General features: G+C 39.6%; 1 protein-coding gene across 1 annotated transcript; it reads left to right on the top strand.

Annotated features, from left to right (window-relative positions):
- The first annotated feature begins 1,193 nt into the window (after window positions 1-1,193).
- On the top strand, window positions 1,194-17,864 carry LOC133461404 (brevican core protein-like). Its single transcript, XM_061742302.1, is given in 17 exon segments — window positions 1,194-1,267; window positions 1,373-1,420; window positions 2,832-2,911; window positions 2,914-3,061; window positions 3,159-3,276; window positions 3,278-3,336; window positions 3,494-3,621; window positions 4,539-4,832; window positions 4,959-5,643; window positions 5,759-5,814; window positions 7,138-8,994; window positions 12,775-12,882; window positions 13,994-14,152; window positions 14,237-14,319; window positions 15,407-15,551; window positions 15,641-15,823; window positions 17,080-17,864. Coding segments are annotated over 17 exon segments (4,347 nt in total). The 3' UTR covers window positions 17,202-17,864.
- Window positions 17,865-24,191: the final 6,327 nt, after the last annotated feature.

The raw sequence follows: 24,191 nt of genomic DNA, 5'->3' as shown, positions 1-24,191 counted from the left end.
TTAGCAAGAGCATGAACATGAAGAAGCTCCTGTTAAATATGGAAATCCCAGCCCCATTTATGGCTTTAAAGGCCGATAATGAAGCTTTAAAATTGATCATAAACTGACCAGGATGCCAGGGGAGGAAACTCAACCCTGGTGTGATGCCATCCCTCTTCTTACCGGTTTAAAGTTGAGCGGACGCATTTTTCAGCAGCAGCAGCTGCAAGCGTCAGATGGAAATGTGGTTCGTAGCCACATACAGGGCATTACAGTAGTGAGGGCGGGATGTGTGTAAAAGCACATATCACTTTCTCCAGTAGACGAAGAGGGAGCTAGGCCTTGACTTTAGATTTTAGATGAAAAGGCAACACATTAAAAAAATAAAATAAAATTTTAAAGGAGCAGTCTGAGTCTGTTGGTTTAACGTGGTTAATTCCTTCAGCGAGTGCAAAAAATAATCGGAACATTTCATAAATATATTCCAGGTCTTGAAAGAGTGGTAGCCTGGGTTCAATGCAGGACCTAAATATTCAGATGGTGGAGACTGGAATACAGTATGTCAACAACTGTTGGATGACTGGACTTGAGTTTTCACTAAAAATATTACTGTACACAGCTAAAATTTATTAAAATTATGCATCTCCTTTATCATAGGTATTGTTACCTGTTTTAGGATCAGTGATGCAGTCTAGTGGTGAGTCTTCATCAATGACACTATGCAGCTTTCAGCAAGGATATCCTTAAATTCCAGATACATTTTTTCCACTTTCATTTGCCTTGATAAAGTGGTAAGATTAATCTCTTAAACTATGTTATTGAAATAAAACTAACCAATAGAAATGTAAATGACTGAGACTTATAACATTGCAGTAATTAAACCTTGAAGCTGTTTTTTAATTCATTTATATATGTGGACATGTTCAAGTATAAAGTGGATGATGTGCTGAAGACAACACAAAGATGTCTTGGTTTTGACCTTTTGAACAATTTTGAACAGTCAGTGGACCATATTATAGCTGGACCACTGTCATACACAACCTTCTCTGTCATAAATCACCACCTCTTAACCCTTTAAACTCAAGCCTATTCTCAAGCCTTTTCTCTCCAATGCCACGTACCCCTGTACAGGTTTAAAGGTTCAGAGTGTGTGAAATTTAAAACTAAAAAATGTGTAATATCGCCCTGGAGCGTTGTATTACTGTAATCAAGAGATGGACTTGCAACCCGTCAAGGTTGCATCGGCACCTCTCACTTATTTTCTGCTGAACAGCCTCCACGTGACTCTGTATGGGATTGAACCAGGTATCGATAAAGGATGGGATGGATATTTGTATAAGTCCTTCTTTTTATCTTTACAGGCATGTCCAGATATTTCCTCTCCTTTGTGCAGTTTTCCATCTCACTCTGGCCTTTCCTACACAAACTCCTCCTCCAAATGGTATGTCTAACTTTACATCAACATGTTTTACTTACTTCTTACTCATATTATGAGTAATGACTACTCTTAACCCTTGTGGCTGTCTTCGGGGTCAAGGAAGGAGGAAGAGAAGAAGGGAGGAAAGAAGGAAGGAAGGAGGAAAGAAAAGAAGGAAAGAAAGAAGGAAGGAAGGGAGAAAAGAAGGATGGAAGGAAGGAAGGAAGGAATGAAAGAAGGGAGAAAAGAAGGAAGTAAGGAAAGAAGGAAGGAAGGAAGGAAGGAAGGAAGGAAGGAAGGAAGGAAGGAAGGAAGGAAGGAAGGAAGGAAGGAAGGAAGGAAGGAAGGAAGGAAGAAAGGGAGGAAAGAAGGATGGAAGGAAGGAAGGAAGGAAGGAAGGGAGGAAAGAGGGAAGGAAGGGAAAAAAGAAGGAAGGAAGGAAGGAAGGAAGGAAGGAAGGAAGGAAGGAAGGAAGGAAGGAAGGAAGGGAGAAGGGAGGAAGGAAGGGAAGAAAGAAAGATGGAATGAAGGATGGAAGGAAGGAAAGCAGGAAGGGAGGAAAGAAGGAAGGGAGAAGGAAGGAAGGAAGGAAGGAAGGAAGGAAGGAAGGAAGGAAGGAAGGAAGGAAGGAAGGAAGGAAGGGAGAAAAGAGGAAGGGAAGAAGGAAAGAGAGAGCAGGAGGAAAGAAGGAAGGAAGGGAAAAAGGAAGGAAGGAAGGAAGGAAGGAAGAAAGGAAGGAAGGAAGGAAGGGAGAAGGAAGGGAGAAAAGAAGGAAGGAAGGAAGGAAGAGAGAAGGAACGGAGAAAAGAAGGGATGGAAGGAAGGAGGGAAGGGAAAAAAGAGGAAGGGGAAGATGGAAGTAGAGCGCAGGAGGAAAGAAGGAAGGAAGGGAAAAAGGAAGGAAGAAAGGAAGGAAGGAAGGAAGGAAGGAAGGAAGGAAGGAAGGAAGGAAGGAAGGACGGAAGGAAGGAAGGAAGGAAGGAAGGAAGGAAGGAAGGAAGGAAGGAAGGAAGAAGGAAGGAAGGAAGGACGAAGGAAGGAAGGAGGAAGGAAGGAAGGAGGAAGGAAGGAAGAAGGAAGGAGGAAGGAAGGAAGGAAGGAAGGAAGGAAGGAAGGAAGGAAGGAAATAGGAAGGGAAGAAGGAAGGAGAGAGCAGGAGGGAAGAAAGCAGCACAAGGGTTAATGAGCTCAAAACCAGGGCACAGTGTATATGAACTTAAGGGGCATTATATCCCCATGTCTGTAAATTTAAGAGTCTGTACCTTTTATTTATTTATTTATTTTCAGATGGGGTACGGCGGCTCAAAGTGAACATCCCCCACCCAGGTCCAGTGTTTGCCCCACTGGGCAGCTCCATTTCCATCCCCTGCTTTGTGTCTCTGTCTTCCTCGCCCACATCTTCCTCCTCCACGCCTTTGGCGTACCGCGGGTAAAGTGGACTTGTGGTATCAAATGGGGTTGAGACGCAGATCTTGGTGGTGCGGGGTCAAAGGGTGAAGATCACTGAAGCGTACAAGACCGCGCCGCTTTGTTCAACTACACTTCTTCCCCTGACGACCTGTCCCTGTGGCTGAGAGAGTTGCGCCACAGTGACTCAGGTCACTATCGCTGCGAGGTGCAGCAAGGCCTGGACGACACCAGCGACATCAAACAGCTCACAGTCAAGGTAGCACTTTCCTTCCACTTTGTGCATGTTTGCTATAAGCAAATGTTATGTCAAATATTTCCAACTTTGTGTGAATATGTGCATGTTTGTGTGTCTAGGTGTTGTGTTCCACTACAGAGATTCTTTGGGCCGGTACGCCTTCTCCTTCCCGCAGGCCCAGAGGGCTTGTGAGGCCATCGGTGCACAGACTGCGACCCCCGATCAGCTGCTGGCAAGCTTATTATGATGGATACGAGCAGTGTGATGCAGGCTGGCTGGCAGACCAATCTGTCAGGTATTCTTTCATCATTGTGGGACAAAAACTTCTTCAAGCCATTGTGTATTCATAACTGTATAACAGAGTCGTCTTTATTCTGCCTGGCCTTTTTTTTTTGACTTTGTAAGTAGTGATTCCCTTCAAGTGAGAGTACTGTTTACTGTTTTTGATTCAGGTATCCAATCCAAGTGCCCCGTGAAGCTTGTTATGGGGATATGGATGGACAACCAGGAGTAAGAAACTATGGAACAATGGAGCCAGATGAGTTATTTGATGTCTATTGCTACATAGAACAAATTGATGGTATGAATCATAATACTAGAACATGTCTTTGATTTATTTTTAAAGATTATTGATGAATTGAATGGGCAGCAGGGTCTTTCTGTGTGGAGTTTGCATGTTGTCCACGTGCTTGTGTGGGTTTCCTCCGGGTACTCCGGTTTCCTCCCACAGTCCAAAAGCATGCATGCTAGGTTAATTGATGATTCTAAATTGCCCCGTAGGTGTGAGTGTGAATGTGTCTGGTTGTTTGTCTGTATATGTGGCCCTGCAATGGACTGGCGACCTGTCCAGGGTGTAACCCCTGCCTCTCGCTTGAAATTAGCTGGGATAGACTCCAGCAGACCCCCGTGACCCTGCAAAGGATAAGCGGGTATAGATAATGGATGGATGGATGAATGTGCTTGAAAACACAGTATACTATTAAAGTATAATTTTCATAGCCTGGCCAGTCACACCCATTCACTTCAAGTGTATTGTTTTGTATGAATTGGGTTTGGTATCCCTCTGATTCACAGCCATTTCCATTGGTATGATATGTAGCACACTAATTGCAGTGGGCGGGGGACAGGCTTTATGCAATGACTCGTACAGGAGGTTCCAAGAGCCACTATTCAAAACAACCAAGACCACTGCTGTCACAAACAGTCACCATTCCAGAGGCACTTTCTTCTTCTTCGTCCATTGGTTCTGGTCCCTGAAAATCAATGTCAGATTCAGAGGAACCAAACCAATTCTACATCGAAGAGTAAAAGAATTAGGCTCACTGGGCAGGCAATAACTTTCATCCTGGTACTGAAATTTCTTCACCTTCAGGGATATAACTGGGATAAGCTAGTAATATTAGTCACACTAATGTTTGTTTCAGACTTAAATACGCATATACAGACTGTTAAATATACGCTGCACAAATAAATAACGGAAAATATTTGTGTTTTTAGGAGAGGTGTTCCACGATGCTGTCCCCCAGCAATTAACGTTTGATGAAGCACAGTCGTACTGCAGGAGTTCAGGGGCCGAGCTCGCAACTACAGCACAGTTGTACTTGGCGTGGAGTGAAGGCCTGGACCACTGCAGTCCCGGCTGGCTGTCTGACGGCAGTGTGCGCTACCCCATCAGGACACCTAGAGAGCGCTGTGGCGGCCCCCAGGCAGGCGTCAAGACAGTCTACCGGTTCAGCAACCAGACAGGTTTCCCAGAAGCTTTCAGCCTTCACGACGTCTTTTGTTTCAAAGGTGGGGCATGCAGTCTCGTACTAAACCTATACAGTAAAACAATCTATGGTTGTGAACAATTTCGAAAAATAAGTTGTTTTCATAACTCCTAAAGCAAACTTCCTATTGTTTACCTGTCCTCAACAGAAAACAGAAAAACCTCTAGTGACTCTCCATTGGACTACATGGCCACCGAATCCGAGGACATTGCACAAAACGTTGTTATTCTTATGGAAAGAGATCAAGAGCTTCAACTAAATCAGCAATCAGAACAAGTGGAACGAGAGGTTCTGAGTGTACTTGAGTCTTTGCCCTTTTCTTCTGGCCCTTTTACTGTAGAAAACCCACTCGACACAAACACAACAGATATATCAGACACAATAGAGACTCCCTTCAGTCCAACGTCTGCGCTGGATCTCCTTGGGCCATTTAACGAAACTTTGGAATTGAGTAATGACACCCAGCCTTCTACAGCACTGATAAATACTACCATTAGCAGCACAGAGACATATGGTTCACCACCGAGCACTGCACTTCTGCCCAATATTTACAACGAGACAGATTCCCAACAGAACCTGACCTTCACTTTTCACCACTCTGAGTTTGAAACGACCGCATATGACCATCTCACAGAAAACCAGACTGTGCCAGAATCAAATCTTGAGGATACCACACAGCCATCTGAAGAGCTGAAGCAACCACAAGAAATGTACGAGACCAACTTCACCACTGACGGATCAGTTCAACCAACCAACGACAGTGAGACACACAGCAGCCCTACTAAAGAAGGTTTCTGGGAGACGGCCACTTGGTTCCTGATCCCAGTCAACAGGTGAAACTGGAGGAACCAGCAGTAGATAATTTGACCCGGGTGTTTTTCACTATGCAGACATCAGATGAAGAAGGAACACTTGGTGCACCACCAACTCAAACCCTAAATCACCCAGTGAGGCACTAACCTCATCATGGGTCGCCATAGATGGATCTGGAGATACTTCCAAAGGTATGGCAAGCATTTGTTTATCTAAACCAAAATTTGTGGTTTCCATGAACACTAACAAGAACTACTTGGGACTCTGCAAGCGTTCACATTTATTCATACTATATTTTTTTTCAGCTGCACTGAATCTTAAACAAGTATATAACTGTTTATAACACATTGGAGAGCTGTGGATGATGATGATTTTCCTGTCACATCTCTGCTTAACCTTTGTACTGTCTTTGGGTCAAAATGACCCAATTCTCCTGTTCCTTCTTTCCTCCTGCTCCCTCCTTCCTTCTTCCCTTCTTCTTTTCTCCCTCCCTCCCTTCCTTCCTCCCTCCCTTCCTTCCTTCCTTCCTTCCTTCCTTCCTTCCTTCCTTCCTTCCTTCCTTCCTTCCTTCCTTCCTTCCTTCCTTCCTTCCTTCCTTCCTTCCTTCTTTTTTCCTTCCTTCCTTCCTTCCTTCCTTCCTTCCTTCCTTCCTTCCTTCCTTCCTTCCTTCCTTCCTTCCTTCCTTCCTTCCTTCCATCCTTCTTTTCTTCCTTCCTTCCTTCCTTCCTTCCTTCCTTCCTTCCTTCCTTCCTTCCTTCCTTCCTTCCTTCCTTCTTTTCTCCCTTCCTTCCTTCCTTCCTTCCTTCCTTCCTTCCTTCCTTCCTTCCTTCCTTCCTTCCTTCCTTCCTTCCTTCTTTTCTCCCTTCCTTCCTTTCTTCCTTCCTTCCTTCCTTCCTTCCTTCCTTCCTTCCTTCCTTCCTTCCTTCCTTCCTTCCTTCCTTCCTTCTTTCCTTGTTTTCTCCCTTCCTTCTCCCTTCCTTCTTTTCACCCTTCTTTCCATCCTTCTTTCCTTCCTTCCTTCCTTCCTTCCTTCCTTCCTTCCTTCCTTCCTTCCTTCCTTCCTTCCTTCCTTCCTTCCTTCCTTCCTTCCTTCCTTCCTTCCTTCCTTCCTTCCTTCCTTCCTTCCTTCCTCCCTTCCTTCTTTCCTTCCTTCCTTCCTTCCTTCCTTCCTTCCTTCCTTCCTTCCTTCCTTCCTTCCTTCCTTCCTTCCTTCTTTCCTTCCTCCCTTCTTCCCTTCCTCCTTCCTTGACCTGAAGACAGCACAAGGGTTAAAACAAGCATGCACCTTGTTCTTCTTGTGTTCCTCACCATCTTTTCTTTTCTGAACTGAGATGAGCGTGGCTGCTTGCTTAGTCAGCCCTCTCAATATTTGCAGTTAAAACATGTTTGGCCGTAGATGTACCTGGTAGACTCTTGTGTACTGGTGTGGATCAAAATGTGTAGCCATTCCTGTAGCTATCATACTTTTAACCAATGTATTTACAGCCCCAAAAATGTCTTGTGCTCTTTTCCAGAGAAAGACACAGAAGTGGAAGCTGTCACCTTCCCCTTCATCTCCGCATCACAGTCTTCCGATCCTGACTTCACTACCCACCCACCTTCTTCTAGTTTGGATAGCAGAGCTCCTTCTACACCTCAGACTGTATTTCCAGATCCGACCCTCTCATCCGGCTCGCACCATATGGACAAACTGGGGTTGGAAATCATCTCCAACGAAGAACAACTGTGGGAGTCCTCCATTTCTAGACAGGAAGGAAGTACAAGCTTAGAAACTGGAGATATGCTAAACGTGGAAAATGAGGAAAAACAGCTGCATGCAACAACATCTGTTGACCACTTAGTTTCTAGATTAAGTTTAGTTACCACTGAGTCTCCAGAGAGCTTGAACACTTCTCCGCCATCCACTGAATACGCTACAGCACAGTTTCAAACGTCAAATTACAGAGTGTATTTGGATACTGTGACCAATACTTATGAAGAAGCAAGTGGATATGAACCTGAGACATTTAATTCCACACTTCAAGAGGACATTAAAATTGCTTCAACCCATGAGGAAGAATTGAATGTTTCCTCAATCACGGAAGAGGAAGTGAATGTTTCCCTTTCACTACAAAAAGAAGTTGAAGTTGCCCCAACCCTTTACCTTGAAGAGGAATCTAAAGTTGCCATAATAACTGAAAAAGTAGTAAGCGTTGCCCCAAATTATGTAGACGAAGCCAGAGTTTCCCCCACAAGTTCTTTTGAAGAAGGTACAAGTGTTGCCGCATCTCCTGATGTAGAAGATGAAGCCAAAGCTGACCCAACCCTTTTCCATGGAGAAGAAGCCAACATTACTTCAACTCTTGCCCCTGAGGAAGAGGTCACAGTCATCCCAATCCTTTTCTTTGAAGAAGAATCTAAAGTTCCCCAAATCACTGAAAAAGTAGTTAATGTTGCCCCAACTCATGAAGGAGAAGCTAAAGTTGTCCCAACAAGTGTTATTGAAGAAGGAACTAGTGTTGCTGCAACTACCGATGTGGAAGAAAAAACCAAAGTTACTCCAATGCTTAGCATCAAGGAAGATGCTACAGTTGCCTCAATCCTCATTAAAGATATTCAATTTGCCCCAACCCTCACATTTGAAGAAGAATCTAACGTTTCCCCAACCCTTGTCTTTGATGAAGAAAACAATGTCTCTACAACCCTTGATCATGTAGAGGAGGCTGAAGATGCTTGGCCAACTGTCCTTGAAGTAGAAGGCAAGGTCACCCCAACCCCTGATCACAAACAGGAAGCCAGTGGGAATCTACTGGATGTCTTTGAAGAAGAAGCTGGAGTCACCACGACCCCTGATTATGAAGAGGAACCTAATGGTACTCTTCCTGTCCTCCTGGAAGGAGAAGCTAAGTTTACCCCAATCTTGGTAACGGAAGAAGTAAAAATTGGCCTTATTATTGAAGAGGAAGCCAATGTTACCCCGACCACCAAGGACTTTACCTTGTCTCCTCTCGGCTCTCAGACATCGGAGTGGGCTCTGCTGAGCACCACAGCGGGACACACAGCGTCTCTGAAAGATGTTGAGTTCAGTCAAAAAACCACAGCCGCTTCAGATTTATACATGAGTACAAAGCCTACTTCTGCTGCCGCCAAGCTGATCTCCGACACCACCACCACCACCACTACCACCACACAGTGGTCCAGACGCACCTGGAGCCCCAAAACCACAGCTCCAAAATTCTTCCACAAAACGGCCGAGCCGCAGACGGTGACCCGTGTCATCCCAGCGGTGGATCACGGTCGGGTTGATGCTGAGATTAGCCTCACCCAGCCACCCACCCTGCTTATCTTGCCCAATGAGAGGGCAGCTGTAGGCGGTACAGGGAAATCCTCAGGTAACGGTAAAGCCATTCTCATCAGCCTAACCGTCCTCTTCCTACTCAACAAAATGATGCACTAAAATCCCTGGTCTGTTTTCTGACTGACTTTGCCTCTGCACCATTTTCTGCAAAATCCTCCCCTTGACTTTTAAACAACTCCCAATGTTTGTTTCACTTGCTGTTTCAGCAAACACATTTTACCCTTCTGACTCTTCTCACTTCCCCTTCAAACACTCCTCACTGCTATCTTTGTGACTCCTTGTCTACCCCTCCACGATACTCACACTAGGACAGTCACCCTTTGACATTTGGCAGCCGTCCACTGTTGTTGTGCATGATGTTTTCCTTTTTCATCCAAAGATCGACTTCTGTGAAGTATTGGTATGTTCGATTGAATGTTTAAGTGCTCGGTCTACAACCATTTCTTGTGAGAATGATGGTTATTCTCTTGCTGAAACTATTTCAAATACTTTTGATCACTATATTTTGCTTGTAGTCTATTTCCATACAAAAACAGTGCTCACATTAGAGTTATTTTCTTATTGATAACTGTCAAAGTTCACAGTTTCTTATGTAAAAAAAATAGAGACTTGATATTTCTATGAATGTAAAAGCACATATGTGGAATGTAATAGCACTGACTAATGCCACTGCAGTAGTGCTTTTTGACTGTTAAATGTTCTCTTCACTTTTATCATTTTAATTGCTATTTCAATCAGAGTAGTACAGAAGCACACATTTTTATTACAAGCACAAAATATGTTTATTGTTCATTTGTTGTGAGCGGTAGCATGTAGCGGCAGGGTTGGAAATGTCCATAAGCTATTAATGTTTCAAACTCATGCCATGCTCTGTTGTTTAGTCAGAACTGTTTATGATTTGTATTGTGATTTTAAGTCCAATACTGATAAAGGCAACTGACCTCCATTGTTTCTTGTCTTATCACGAGTTGATAAGTATATTCTTTTATATTTTTCAATTTTCTTTCTGTAATAGTTCAAAAATATCAGAGTAAAAAGTGTAGTTTTCTACAACTTAGTAGTTCCTCTGAACACAGGGATGAAAGCTGAGGCAAAAGAGGAAAAAAACACAAAAAAGTTGAAAATATTGTGAGAAGTTTTTTCATAATTTTTCATTCATAGTTAATGACTGAGGTGTATTTTAGAAAACTTTTGCAAAGTACAAAGTTTGCAAAAATGTACTTTCATAGATAGAAGGTTCATTATTGTGTCAGTAAGAGAAGCAATTTTGAAATTGATTTTTGATTTGATTTGATTTGATTTATTTTATTTTTGTACATGTATAAAAAAACAACACTTGAAGAGAAGTTTAAGAAAACAAAACAACAAAACAAATTAACATTAAAAAGAATGGGAGGACTCAAATATATAATAGTTTTTTAGAATTTAATAGTCAAAATAATATAGGTACTAAGTGAACATTGGGGACATTCATTTTATTTTAAGTTGGCTGTTATTATGGCCAGGTATATGTTTGATTTAGATTATTTTCACAACATAGACACTTTTCTTTTCTCTATAACACAAGTCATTAAAACTACTATCCTCAGAAAATCATGTTTAGGCAACTTGTTTTTGTGTCTTGTGTCAGAGAGGAAAAAAATTCAACATCTTCTTAGACAGGCACCGGAAAATAAATAATAATATTAATAATAACAATATGAATAATAATAATAATATTAACAATAATAATGATTATAATAATAGTTTTATTTTAAAATGTTAGGAAACATTCTTTTTAGGCTTAAATATGCTGTTTAGATACATTTTGTAGCATGTGCATTTATTTTGACTGATACTCTCTTACACTGTTTCATTTCATGAGCAGGCTCATGCAGTGTGTTTAGTGCTGTTGGTCCAAAGTAAGAAGGTTTCTGGTTTGAGCTTCTGTTTCACAGAGGCTTTTCGGTGTAAAGTTTGCATGTCATCCCTGTGCCTTCATCTCTTAACTTAACCTAACTGAGGCTTCTGCATTCAATTAAAGCCTCATCATAGCCTACAATAGGGAAGTCTTGGTATTTGCATGCTGGTGTGCCGCCCTGCTCTGGACCTACATTGCCAAGTTATTTCTAACCAAACGTAGGCACTTTTGCTCAAATCACTGCAACACGGTAAAGGAATTAAAAATTTTAAACCAAACTTCACGGCATGTCTTTGAACACAGACATAAAAAGCATGGATTTAACCCATATATATTATTTAAACATGTTAAAAAAGCAGCTTATACAAGTTGTCGAAAGTTTTACATGTGAGTGCCCATTCAAGAGGACTATTGAGTGTGTAACGGGTTCAGTTTGACTAAAGTAGGTTTGACTTTCACAATTTCATGATGTACACAGACAGGAAGAGTGAAATGAATGAGTCAGTACAGTAAAGCTTAGATATTATAGGGAACATAATCATAAGTAAACCTCATTTTTAAATAGAAGGGATCTTTTACACTTCAAAGACACCTCAGTGGTTCTCCATATGGTAATTGTATATTCTTCTCCAAACTGAGCATATGATTCCCGTTTGACTCATGAAAAGTAGTCATTACCCTTTTCTAGTACACACACTGAGCTGCATGTGAGTATGAGCATAATGACTAACAAGATATAGTTCTCGTTTACACGGTGTTCAAGAAAGCAAATAAACTTAATCCACTTTCTAAATTGTTTAATTTCAGCTTGAAGGGATACGCTTTCATTTAACCCTCTCTGTTACAAATTTTTATAATCAAAATGAAATTCTAACCCCTCTTTATTCTTGCCAGAGCTTTAAACAGGAACTCTATCATCTCATGATAACAAAAACCAAGAGAGAGAGAGTGTTACCTGAACTGTGTGATAACTTGAAACACATGTTACTTATTCATTATATATTTCTTATAAGGACATGGTTTACACCCAATAATGCAGTTTTTAGGGGAAATATTCAATTAATACAAAGTGTCAAATAAACATACAATTTATTTTTTTCTTTAAATCCCTTCAGATGATTTTGACATGATTAATAGAAATCCAGTGATCTTTATTAAAGTGTAATGTATGTATTAATTTGACATACATGAATAACAAATTACCAAAGTGAACTGTCTTGTTTCTTTGTTTCTTTGTTGGGATTTCTTTTTTCGGCTGAGGGACAGTACATTTCCTGTAGAAGTGTGGTTTAGTCTGTTTCTATCAATATGATTATTAAATATTTCACTGACAGATTTTTGACTAAAAGGTGACCCTTGACCCTGAGGTATGGAAAAAACAGTTAGTAACAAAGTCTTAATCAAACATGTGCATCAGTTGAGGGTAAGAAATATTACCATAAGGTTTGTTGATAAGCATTGAAACTTGAAAATGATGGTCTTTACAAATGTAACTTTCTTGCCTTTTAAAGCAAGAAAATAAAGTACAATTTACTCCAATGTTGCCAAAACCTTACAAGATTACTTATATGAACTTTAATCAGGAAACCCTTAAGGATCAGCATGTTGTGAATACATTTTGCATTTTGAAAGTTACTTGAAATTTAACTGTGGAGTGTGATGAGACAAACACCGACAGAAGAGGCTGTGAGGAGCTGACCCTGTCAAGTCTGTCCTCTGCTGCCATCTCTGGGCTCACAATGATCCCTTCACCCCTTTCATTATGAAAGTGTCATGCAGTGTACAACACTATGTATATCAAATTTAACTTATTTATCCAAAAAATATCCAATGCACTAATTCTACTAATGCACAGGTTCAAAGCTGTAAATTGATGTTCAGAGTAACCTATCGTGCTCCTTTCATGTGTTTTAGATGCTTGCATGGATGACCCCTGTCTCAACGGAGGCACATGCACTGAGCGGGACGGACAGATTCAATGTCTGTGTTTGCCAACGTACGGAGGAGACCTGTGTCAAACTGGTGAGCTCTCATGCTGTTCCACTGCTGCTGCATCACTGTTGTTGTTCCATTGATGCTTCTCTTTAGGACCATGAAACAGACAGGACATAGACGTCTCATAAGATGGTTCATTTTTCCCAAAACACCTCGACTAATGAGCAGGACACTTTAACTGCAGCCTTTCTTAAGAACTGTTGAATGTGCTCTTAATTTTTTAAGATCGTATCTCTACTATGACATGTCTTATAATCAATCAACTTAAAAAAAATACTGTGGCGATATGTGGTCCACGCTAACGATAATATCACGATACACAATATCTACGATATTCGATATATTGTAAGAAATTTCATCAACGAATAGAATAGAATAGACTTTATTGTCATTGTGCTCAGGTTACAACGAGATTGGTTAGGATGTTCCCACCAAAGTGCAAAGGAAGCAATCAAAATAAGAGAAATAAAGTATAAATAGCACAGTATAAAAACATAAAAGCAATAAAAACAATGAATGGATAAAGTGCAACAAACTGGGACCTATACATCACTCCCAACGATATATCACGATATATGTGACTGAAAAAGAAAAAATACCCATAAAAAGGAAAACGTCTGTAGTTATGCATTTATTCAATGCCAAAACTTCATACAATGTACAAAGAAAGTGCATTTGTATAGAGCCTCACTGTCTCCATAGGCTTGTAAAGGTAAACACTGTACAGATGGACAAATTAAAGTGCATGAACATTAATAACATGTTTTATATAAACCAGGACAGTGCACGGCTTTGTTTCTAATACTGAAAAGTCAGTAAGCAACTTAATTTTGCATAGTACCTCACTAGTCTTGTAAATGTAAACACTGTACAGCTGGACAAATTGAAGTGCATGAACAATAGTGCAGTGAAAACCACGTAAATCCATTGTGTGTTGTAATAAAATATCGATATTTGCAGTCAGTTTATCGATTATTCATTGCGACAGAGAGGGCAACCATATATTGCAATATCGATTTTTTTCCCCTACCATTAATATATATATATATATCACGTGTCTCAGTATATTAACCTACTGAGACACCAGTGTACATTTGTTTGACCCTGTGTCCTATACTTTTTTCTTGTTTTTTTTTAGATCTGGAGGGATGTGAACCAGGCTGGAATAAATTCCATGGTTTCTGCTATCGCCACTTCAGCCAGCGTCTGAGCTGGGAGGTTGCAGAGCAGCACTGTCGCATGGTGGGAGCTCATCTGGTCTCCATCATGACCCCTGAGGAGCAGGACTACATCAACAGTACAGCTATGCTAAGATACATCAAGTTTAACATAAAAGTGTCATTCTTATTTATGTAATCAACCTTATCTTCCTTCTCACTAGGCAACTTTAAGGAATACCAGTGGACCGGTCTGAATGATAAGACCATTGAGGAAGATTTCCGCTGGTCAGATGGAAACCCATTGGTGAGGATGTTTCAGCATCAAACATGGCACATAGTTAAAGGAGATGTCAAAAGAGGTGCTTTATTGGATAAACATAATACAGAAGATAGAATGTAAAGGATTGTTAATAATACTTATGATAATGTCTAAATAATTTCCCTACAGCGATTAATTATGTATTATGTATTCATTCATTTTCATTCATTTATTCTTTATTTCATTCAAAAAAATAAAACAATTCAATACAAATACAAATGTTCTTAAATTGTGAATTAAAAGGGAGCAGAAAGAAGAAGAATCTTATCTGATCTGCCCCTTTTTCCAAGAAATAACTTCACAAAACACATAAATTAAAAAAAAAACAAAAAAACAACAACTAAGTGAATAAAAAACCAAAATAAAATAAAATTACCGCTGTCTATGGCTATGTCAATCAAACTTAACTAACATATTTCATTATATTTACTTAACATACAGGCTTTAATTGTTCTTTTGAATGTAATGTTTGATTTGGATTCTTTGTTTTCTTTATTCAGATTGTTCCATAAACTGATTCCTTTCACAGAAACACAACGTTCCATCAATTAATAAAGTATTTTTGAATTAAACTCAATTTTGAATGCATGAAAAATAAAATATGAACTCAGTAAACATGTCTTATGATAAGGTAGAAACATATTTCTAACTCTGTATTTTATAATAAGAAACATTCCTCTGAAAAAATATATATGGCTTTTGTCTTCACCAATTATGTTAAAAGTAACTGAATACAAAAGACACTGTCTTTACTTTGACGATAACTCCGATGTTAACTTGCAAACTATATTTTCTCAATGTTTTCTTTTTCTTCGTGGACAAGAACCCCCAACATTATACAAATAGTGCCACATTAGTGCCACATTAGTGCCACATTATACAAATAGTTGACTGTCAGTTGACTGTCAGCAACCAAAAATGTAATTTCTATGTGTAATTTGTTTGAGTCTATTATGTAAATTAATAAGAAATGTAAGGTGGTTATGAATTGTTTTAGTCAAATATTCACATATTTTCATGGGATATAGTAGAGTTTTAATATGAATCAAAGTTTATACAAATGTGTTCCCAGCTGTATGAGAACTGGTACAGAGGCCAGCCGGACAGCTACTTCCTGTCTGGAGAAGACTGTGTGGTGATGGTGTGGCACGATAACGGGCGCTGGAGTGACGTACCCTGCAACTATCACCTTGCATACACCTGTAAAAAAGGGACCTGTGAGTTAGATTAATTATCATTGTTTGTGTCTTTCTAGTTGTGGTTCCTCAGAACTGCTGATATCATCATGTTTCTTCTCTTCCAACAGCTTCCTGCGGTCCGCCGCCGAGGGTACGAAACGCCTCCATATTTGGAAAAGCTCGACAGCGATATGAAACCAACGCAGTGGTGCGTTTTCATTGTGCGGCGGGTTTCCAGCAAAGATTTAATCCCGTGGTCCGGTGTCTGTCTGGAGGTCTCTGGGAGAGACCCAAGATCCTCTGCTTACCTGGTAAGATTAGAATAAATCAATAAAAAACCCTCGGGAAACTTGCCTTTAACCCTGGTACTGTCTTTGGGTCAAAATGACCTAATTCTCCTGTTCCTTCTTTCCTCCTGCTCTCTCCTTCCTTCTTCCCTTCCTCTTTCCTCCCTTCCTTCCTTCTTCCTGCTCTCTCCTTCTTTCTTCCTTCTTCTTTTCTCCCTTCCTTCCTTCTTTCCTCCTGCTCTCTCCTTCTTTCTTCCTTCCTTCCTTCCTTCCTTCCTTCCTTCTTTACTCCTTTACTCCTTTCCTTCTTTCTTTTCTCCCTTACTTCCTTCCTTCCTTCTTTTCTCCCTTCCTTCCTTCCTTCCTTCTTTTTTTCCTTCCTTCCTTCCTTCCTTCCTTCCTTCCTTCCTTCCTTCCTTCCTTCCTTCCTTCCTTCCTTCCTTCCTTCCTTCCTTCCTTCCTTCCTCCCTCCCTTCCTTCCTTCCTTCCTTCCTTCCTTCCTTCCTTCCTTCCTTCCTTCCTTCCTTCCTTCCTTCCTTCTTTTTTCCTTCCTTCCTTCCTTCCTTCCTTCCTTCCTTCCTTCTTTCCTTCCTTCCTTCCTTCCTTCCTTCCTTCCTTCCTTCTTTCCTTCCTTCCTTCCTTCCTTCCATCCTTCCATCTTTTTTCCCTTCCTTCCTTCTTTCCTCCCTCCTTTCCTTCCTTCCTTCTTTCCTTCCTTCCTTCCTTCCTTCCTTCCTTCCTTCCTTCCTTCCTTCCTTCCTTCCTTCCTTCCTTCCTTCCTTCCTTCCTTCCTTCCTTCCTTCCTTCCTTCCTTCCTTCTTTCCTTCCATCCTTTCTTCCTTCTTTTTCCCTTCCTTCCTTCTTTCCTCCCTCCTTTCCTTCCTTCCTTCTTTCCTTCCTTCCTTCCTTCCTTCCTTCCTTCCTTCCTTCCTTCCTTCCTTCCTTCCTTCCTTCCTTCCTTCTTTCCTTCTTTTCTCCCTTCCTTCCTTCCTTCTTTCCTCCGTTCTTTCCTTCCTTCCTTCTTTCCTTCTTTCCTTCCTTCCTTCCTTCCTTCCTTCCTTCCTTCCTTCCTTCCTTCCTTCCTTCCTTCCTTCCTTCCTTCCTTCCTTCCTTCCTTCCTTCCTTCCTTCTTTCTTCCTTCTTTCTTTCCTCCCTTCTTCCATTCCTCCTTCCTTGACCTGAAGACAGCACGAGGGTTGTTCCCTACAGTGTCAATAATCTTTGTTTACTATGTGCGTGTTAGTTAAGAATAAAATATAACAATAATTGTTTCTCCTCAGAGGCCGGAGGATTCCCCCAGCACCCTGACGTGGCGTCACAGACCGACAGTGACTTTGCTGCAGCTGAAAACGAGTTTGAGGCCACAAAAGAGACACCTCAGTACTGGGACATCAAGTTTTAAAAGGCATCTTTTTCGTCTTGTTTTCTACAATTATTTTACGGTAACATGACAAGAGGTAAGGAATCATAACACAAGCAGGAAAATGAACCACAGATGAATGAAAGCTGAAGCTTCTATTAAACCAATGAGACTGAGATCGAGCCAATGCTAAAATCTTTCCTTGGTATCCATGGTTACAAAGATTGTAACATGAAACTGCAGTAATTGGCATTTAGTGAGTTCCAGATTACACGTTTCGACCTGCAAAGAGTAAATATGTGAACTCTAAATAATTGTATCAGCCCTAAACTGGTATTAATAACACTTCATTGTGTTTTGTTTAATCAAAAAATAAAGTGGTGCTTAAGTCTTCAAAACTCTTTTAAAGTATCTGGTAGATTATCTGTTGTTTTGTTTTTCATTTGGTAGATTTTTTTTAATTGATTAATATTATTATTGTAGTTATTATTGTTGTGACATGTTGCTGATTTCTCCCAAAAAAATCCCACAACTCCAAAGTGAATTTTAAACAAATGACCAAGAAATATTGTATATATATTTTTCAAAGCTTCTGTCAAGTTAAAAACTTTGATGTCAAGAAGATGCAGTTTTGTTCATCAGCTTTATGTTGTAATAAAGTTTTGTAGAACAGAACAAAGAATAAATCATTCTCCTCTTTTACCCTCATAACTGTGTCTGTGCTTCAATCATTGAATCAAAGAAAATTATACAAACTCGTAACTTTTTAGTTTTTTTTTTTAGTTTTAGGTTTAGTTTATTGTTTTGCACAGTTTTGAAAAATATACAGGAAATATCAAATATAAATACTATAGGTGCAGGAAGAGGCAAAAAACCCAATGGGCTTATTTGAAGCCTCCACCGAAGATATTAAAATTTCACATCAATGTGTTATAAAGAACACAAAATTAACATACAAAAACAAAAAGTATAACTACACAAAAGTGATGGCAAACTAATAATGCAATATATAAATAATAAAGAATAAAGACAAAAAAATAAGTGTGTGTGAGTGTGCATGGGATATTGTTTTTACAACTTATATTACTTATATTGACTCCTGAGCAAATAAGACTGTACATGTCACTATGAGTGAAACACACAAAAGAAAAAGAACATGGATACATGTACAACCTTACATTGGGAAAACACTTACAAAACAGCAGTCAAGTTCCTTCAAACGTCTTTTGTAACATTTCAAAGAGGAAGAACTCTTTGCCAAGTGGGAAAAATCATTCCACAATTTAGTCCCTAAATCTCACCGAAAATGTACTTCTGCAAGTGAGAAATTTTGAAACTTGGGTCTCTTGACCCTGACAAAGATGTTCTGTTGGTCTTCAGAACGTCAGTTTATACAGTAACAACTGCATGTATTTGTCATCCAGACTAAACAAAAGCCAAACTAAGCTTATCTTCAGCAAAACTTTCTACAGCAATGACATAGTCACCAATCTTCCGACCGCATTTCAGTCAGACGAGGTCTGGCCTTTGACTGGACTTCTGCAATATCTTTACTTATCTTTTTCAGTTATTCTGATCCAGACTTTCTGGTGCACTTGGGATCACTGTCCTCTGGCATGACCCAATGATAGTGTTTTAGCTCTCAGACACAAACTCAAGACCTTCTTCAGGCAACCTATTACTTTTGCAGCCAACTTCCAACAAAAAGTACACAACAGTTTGGTACAGTATGTGTAAAAGGTAAATTTATTAATGGATAGCCCCTTGAGATGAATCATCTCGTTTTCAAGGGGGTCCAACAAAAAACATACAACACAGTACAAAACAGTTACATACAACATACATAATACATAAGACTCTCACACACCAGTCCCTAAGACCTACCACACCTGAAGAGTACAAGTAAACACTGCATATAATGCAGTAATAGCAACAAGAACAACAATATTAATATTAATAGTCATTGTCATCATCATTATGATATAATATATGAAGAAATAGATATTAGACATTATATATAAAATAAATAAATAAAAATGAAATGAGAAGGCAATACCACTAGAGGCAACTACATGGTTTATTGAGGTTGGAATATCGTGAGTTTTTAAAGAGGTGTAATTAATTAGGTTTTCTTATATTGAAGGGAAAGTTGTTCCAGTCTGATGGGGCTTTGAACTTAAAGGAGCTTGAGGCAGGATTTATGAAAAAAATTCGTAAACGTTTTAAGTTTTCTAGTAACAATGTCAGATGAAGTGTTCCAAACCAAAAAGAATGTTTCCTCTAGTGTATCTCTCCGTTGCCTTGAACAGGCTGTGTGCTGCCAAATGTTCTGCAGTGCTGGACCCGAATTTCCCGCGCTGGGCTGCGGATGTGACGTCACATGACGCTGCATGCACGTTCTCCCCGTTCTCCCGTGCCGGCTTCACTGTTGGCTGCAGTACCCCCGACGGCCGTCGTGGTGAAGGGTGGCGCTAGAGAGTCTCATTTCTTAAAAGGAGCCTCAAGCTCCTTTAAAAGCACGTCTGCTAATTTCTTTAAACATTAAAGGAACAAAAGGAATGGCACACAATTATTTTGGTTTCCATCATCAAAACTTGAGAACCAATCCACATTAAGCGCTCCGCCCTTCTTTTGGGGTACCAAAACCAGTGCTATGGTACACTTGAGGTGGCTCTCTAAATAGTGCAGACACTTTATTGGTTGAGAAAGGATAATCTCTTCCATCTCACATGAGGATGAACACAAGATCCATGGTTTTGAAGTCTTTTCTCAAATAAAGTTGAGCTTTTTCTTGCCAAGGAGAAAGAATACAATGTGTTGGGTGTATTGTACTATTGTGCTTTCTTAACTGACTTGAGTTCTTCTATCCTCCTTTCCAGTATTGGAGTTGAGGGGGGATGAGGGGGGATGGCATCCCCCTGAAATAAAAACGGTCAAAATCGTCCCCCCTGTAATTGCAACAATTAACTTTAGCTAACTTTATCCTAAGTTGCCCAAGGCCATGTTGCTCAATCATGAAGTAAACAACTCCCAAGCAACATCAGGAATGTCACAAGCATTGCAGCTTTAACCCTTGTGCTGTCTTTGGGTCAAGGGAGGGTGAAGGGAGAAGAGAAGGAATGAAGGAAGGGAGAAAAGATGGAAGGAAGGAAAGAAGGAAGTAAGGAAGAAAGGAGAAAAGAAGGAAAGAAGGAAGGAAGTAGGAAAGGGAGTAAGGAAGGGAGAAAAGATAGAAGGGAGGAAAGAAGGGAGAAAAGATGGAAGGAAGGGAGAAAGGAGAAAAGAAGGAAAGAAGGAAGGAAGTAGGAAAGGGAGTAAGGAATGGAGAAAAGATGGAAGGGAGAAAAGATGGAAGGAACGGAGAAAGGAGAAAAGAAGGAAGGAAGTAGGAAAGGGAGTAAGGAAGGGAGAAAAGATGGAAGGAAGGGAGAAAGGAGTAAAGAAGGAAGGAAAAGCAAATAAGGTAATAAAGAAACGAATGACGAAAGGGAAGTAGGAAGAAAAAGGATTAAAGGAGGAAAAGGGTTAATGGACCTTAAATGCTGACATGCTTGATCTTCTGAATGTTAAATTGGAAGCTTAATCCAAAACAGACATTTAGCTCTATTTTGTATGGATTTAAGAAATGGAATAAAATAGATTCTATTGATTATTGATTATCGACTCAGGATATCTGGAATCATATACAAGCAACAGAACATTGATTTGCCTTTTTCCATTTGGTTTGCTTCTGGCATGAACATCCAAAAAACAGTTAAAGTCCAAGTACTCTGTACAACTTATATACTCAACAGCCATGTGCCTTTGTTTGAGGAGCAGGTCTTAATGATAGGCAGAGGTGGGTAGTAACGAGTTACATTTACTCCGTTACATTTACTTGAGTAAGTTTTGGGAAATGTTGTACTTTTAGGATTAGTTTTGAATCACTATACTTTTTACTTTTACTTGAGTAGATTTGTGAAGGAGAAACTGTTCCTCTTACTCCGCTACATTAGGCTACGTTGAGCTGTTACTTTTCTTTTATCCCTTTTATCCACGTACGCGTCAATCTCATGACATCACTGAGTGATTCTTTGGGGAAAAATGTTTGTTTTTGCATGATTTGTTACATTTACACAGACTCAAACACACACAGAGTTTCTATGAGTTCATGTTTGTTCTAGTTCTGCCTGGTTAAAAAAGAAAAGTACAAAGGCTTGAAATTTTGTGCTACTTGTGCTTAATTTATTTTTTTATTCTGTTTTTTTATTTATTTTGTTATTTATTAAAGTACTTGAATTTACTTTAAGCTTATTTTAATTTAAGCGATTTTTTATTTTTTATTAATTTTAATTTATTTTTTATTTTATTGATTTAATTTGCCTGAAGATGATTATTTTATACTTTTGTCTGTTTGAATGGTTGTGTTAAAAAAATTAATCAGACGTTACTCAACAGTTACTCAGTAATTGAGTAGTTTTTTCCCAAGTACTTTTTTACTTTTACTCAAGTCATTATTTGGATGACTACTTTTTACTTCTACTTGAGTCATATTATTCTGAAGTAACAGTACTTTTACTTGAGTACAATTTTTGGCTCCTCTACCCAGCTCTGCTGACAGGTCACATGGGCCTTTGGTTTCTGAAGACCAGTTTTGAAGCCTATTTAGCTTCGTGTAGGGCACAGCCATGTTGCTCTGGAGCTGATGGAAACATGCCCACCGTATGTCCATCAAACTTAGCTTTGCTCCCAGCTCTTTCAGCTGAACCCTGCTGAAATATCTGCAGACCTGCTGTCAGACGTTTACAGGGGTAGAAATCATTTAACATATTGACTCGACAAAATCAAAAATGATAGTCGTGTTAACCCGAGACTGGGTTAATACAAACTTGTGGTTGCTTCCAGTACTCGAGTTGTAAAAAAAAAATCAGGGGGGATGGTGGATTTGATCATATGGGGACAGATAATTTGTGCTGATTACAAATAATATAATATATTACAAATAATAGCAGTGACCAAAACACCTGCAGAAATACTGCAGGAATGACATAGCAGCAGTTAAATGCAGCCTTCTGTAAGCTTTAAATATCCACTGGGCTTACATCAAATACATCAAAACACAACAATAAAAACAGTTTTCTGAACTTATCAATATGACTCTGTCCTTCACAGGATAAGTAACATGGATCACTGCAAAAACTCAAAATCTTAACAAGAATATTTGTCTTATTTCTAGTTAAAATGTCTCATTTTAGTAAAAAAATCTCATTACACTTAAAACAAGACTCATCACTGGAAAAAACAACAAATTTCACCTGTTTCAAGTAGATTTTCACTTGAAATAAGTAGAAAAATCTGCCAGTGGAACAAGACTTTTTGCTTGTAATGAGAAGATAAATCTTGTCCCACTGGCAGATTTTTCTACTTATTTCAAGTGAAAATGTACTTGAAACAGGTGAACATTGTCAAATAAGTTATTTTTCTGGTGTTATTTTTCTGGTGATGACTCTAAATGTTGAAATAGCAGTAAAACCACATTCATTGATGAAATGACATAAGGGATGGAAAGGGGGGATGGCAGTTTTACAGGGGGGATGATTTTGACCGTTTTTATTTCAGGGGTGATGCCATCTCCCCTCATCCCCCCTCAACTCCAGTACTGGTTGCTTCACTAATAGTTGTCCTGGTGGATAGAAGGATGTCAAACAATTGAGACTTAAATGGTTACTTTGCTCTAAAGTTGGACATTTTAACAAGGGAGTCAATGGAGATTGACTCGTTTTTGGAGCAAGCCTCCAGTGACCAGTCAAGGAACTGCAACAAATCTTAGTTCCACATGTGTCTCAATGTGGAACTAAGATGGTTGGCGCTTGATCTGAGGTTGTTGTTGTTGCCTTTCCCTCATCCGCACTGTGTTAACACACAATTAAACACTCCAGATCATCAAATTACTTGAACGTCTTTCTTCTTTTATAGAGGTGCTTACAGTTGCTGATGATGAATTAATCAAGTGCACTTGATTAGCAGCACCCGGCTGACACACACGAGTGATAATTCCTTCCTATTGAAACAGAGAGACTTTTTGCCATGACTGCAATAAAGAGCAGCGTTCAATGCTTCTTGAGCCAGGAGGAACCAGGATTACCACGCAGCTGGTTTTCCACTGTCTGAAACCATGAGATGTGGAAATTCCCTCTTCCCAATTTTCTGAGTCACCTCGAACCAGCAGAAGCTCAAAAGGTTTTGTGTTTAGTCACAGGGTCGTAAAATTGAAGACATTTGAGCCAAAACCAAACGAAATGGAAGTTGAGCAGTAGTTATTTGTTGAAAGGTTATTATCGCTTGTTAAAGTAGAATGATAGTGAATAAAACTTAAAGTAGGCCCATGTTTGGTGGTGTTGACTACCGGTGTCGTGCCAAAAAGTGATTGCCTGCCAGAATCTGATTTCTCCCCTGAAAATGGGTCTTTTTACCTGCCAAAAATTGATTGAAGGCCAAATACAGTTAATGAAAGGTTCTTTCTGCCTAAATATGATTTGATCTCATTCTTGAGCTTCATAATATAAACACTAAAGCTCACAGGATTGCTTTTAACTCTTTTAAAGGACCATTGCAACACAAAATAGGCATTTTCACCTGCCAAAATTTGATTGAAGGCCAAATACAGTTAATGAAAAGTTGTTTCTGCCTAAATATGACTTGATCTCATTCTTGAGCTTCATAATCTGAAAATCTGACGTTTTAGCGCTCCCTCGGCCGGAAATCAGATTCTGGCAGGAAATCACTTTTTGGCACGACACCGAGTATTATAAAGACATATAAAGGACTCAAAGATAATTAGTTTAAGTAGCGGACCTATGAGGGTTCCCATCTCAATAAATGTATTTGATAGTGAAAATAAGATTTGAACCTGTCTACATCTAAATAGCTATGTTGGGAACAACATCTTTGATTTTAATTGGAACAATTTAAGTTTGCATCTGAAATGATTGGAGATGAAGTATTGGGACGGCTACGCAGCAATAGCAGCATTCTGCCACCAGGTGGCAGCAT

Source organism: Cololabis saira, chromosome 15 (genome assembly GCF_033807715.1).
Source record: "Cololabis saira isolate AMF1-May2022 chromosome 15, fColSai1.1, whole genome shotgun sequence".
Taxonomy (NCBI): Eukaryota; Metazoa; Chordata; class Actinopteri; order Beloniformes; family Belonidae; genus Cololabis; species Cololabis saira.
This window is presented reverse-complemented; position numbering and strand designations above follow the sequence as displayed.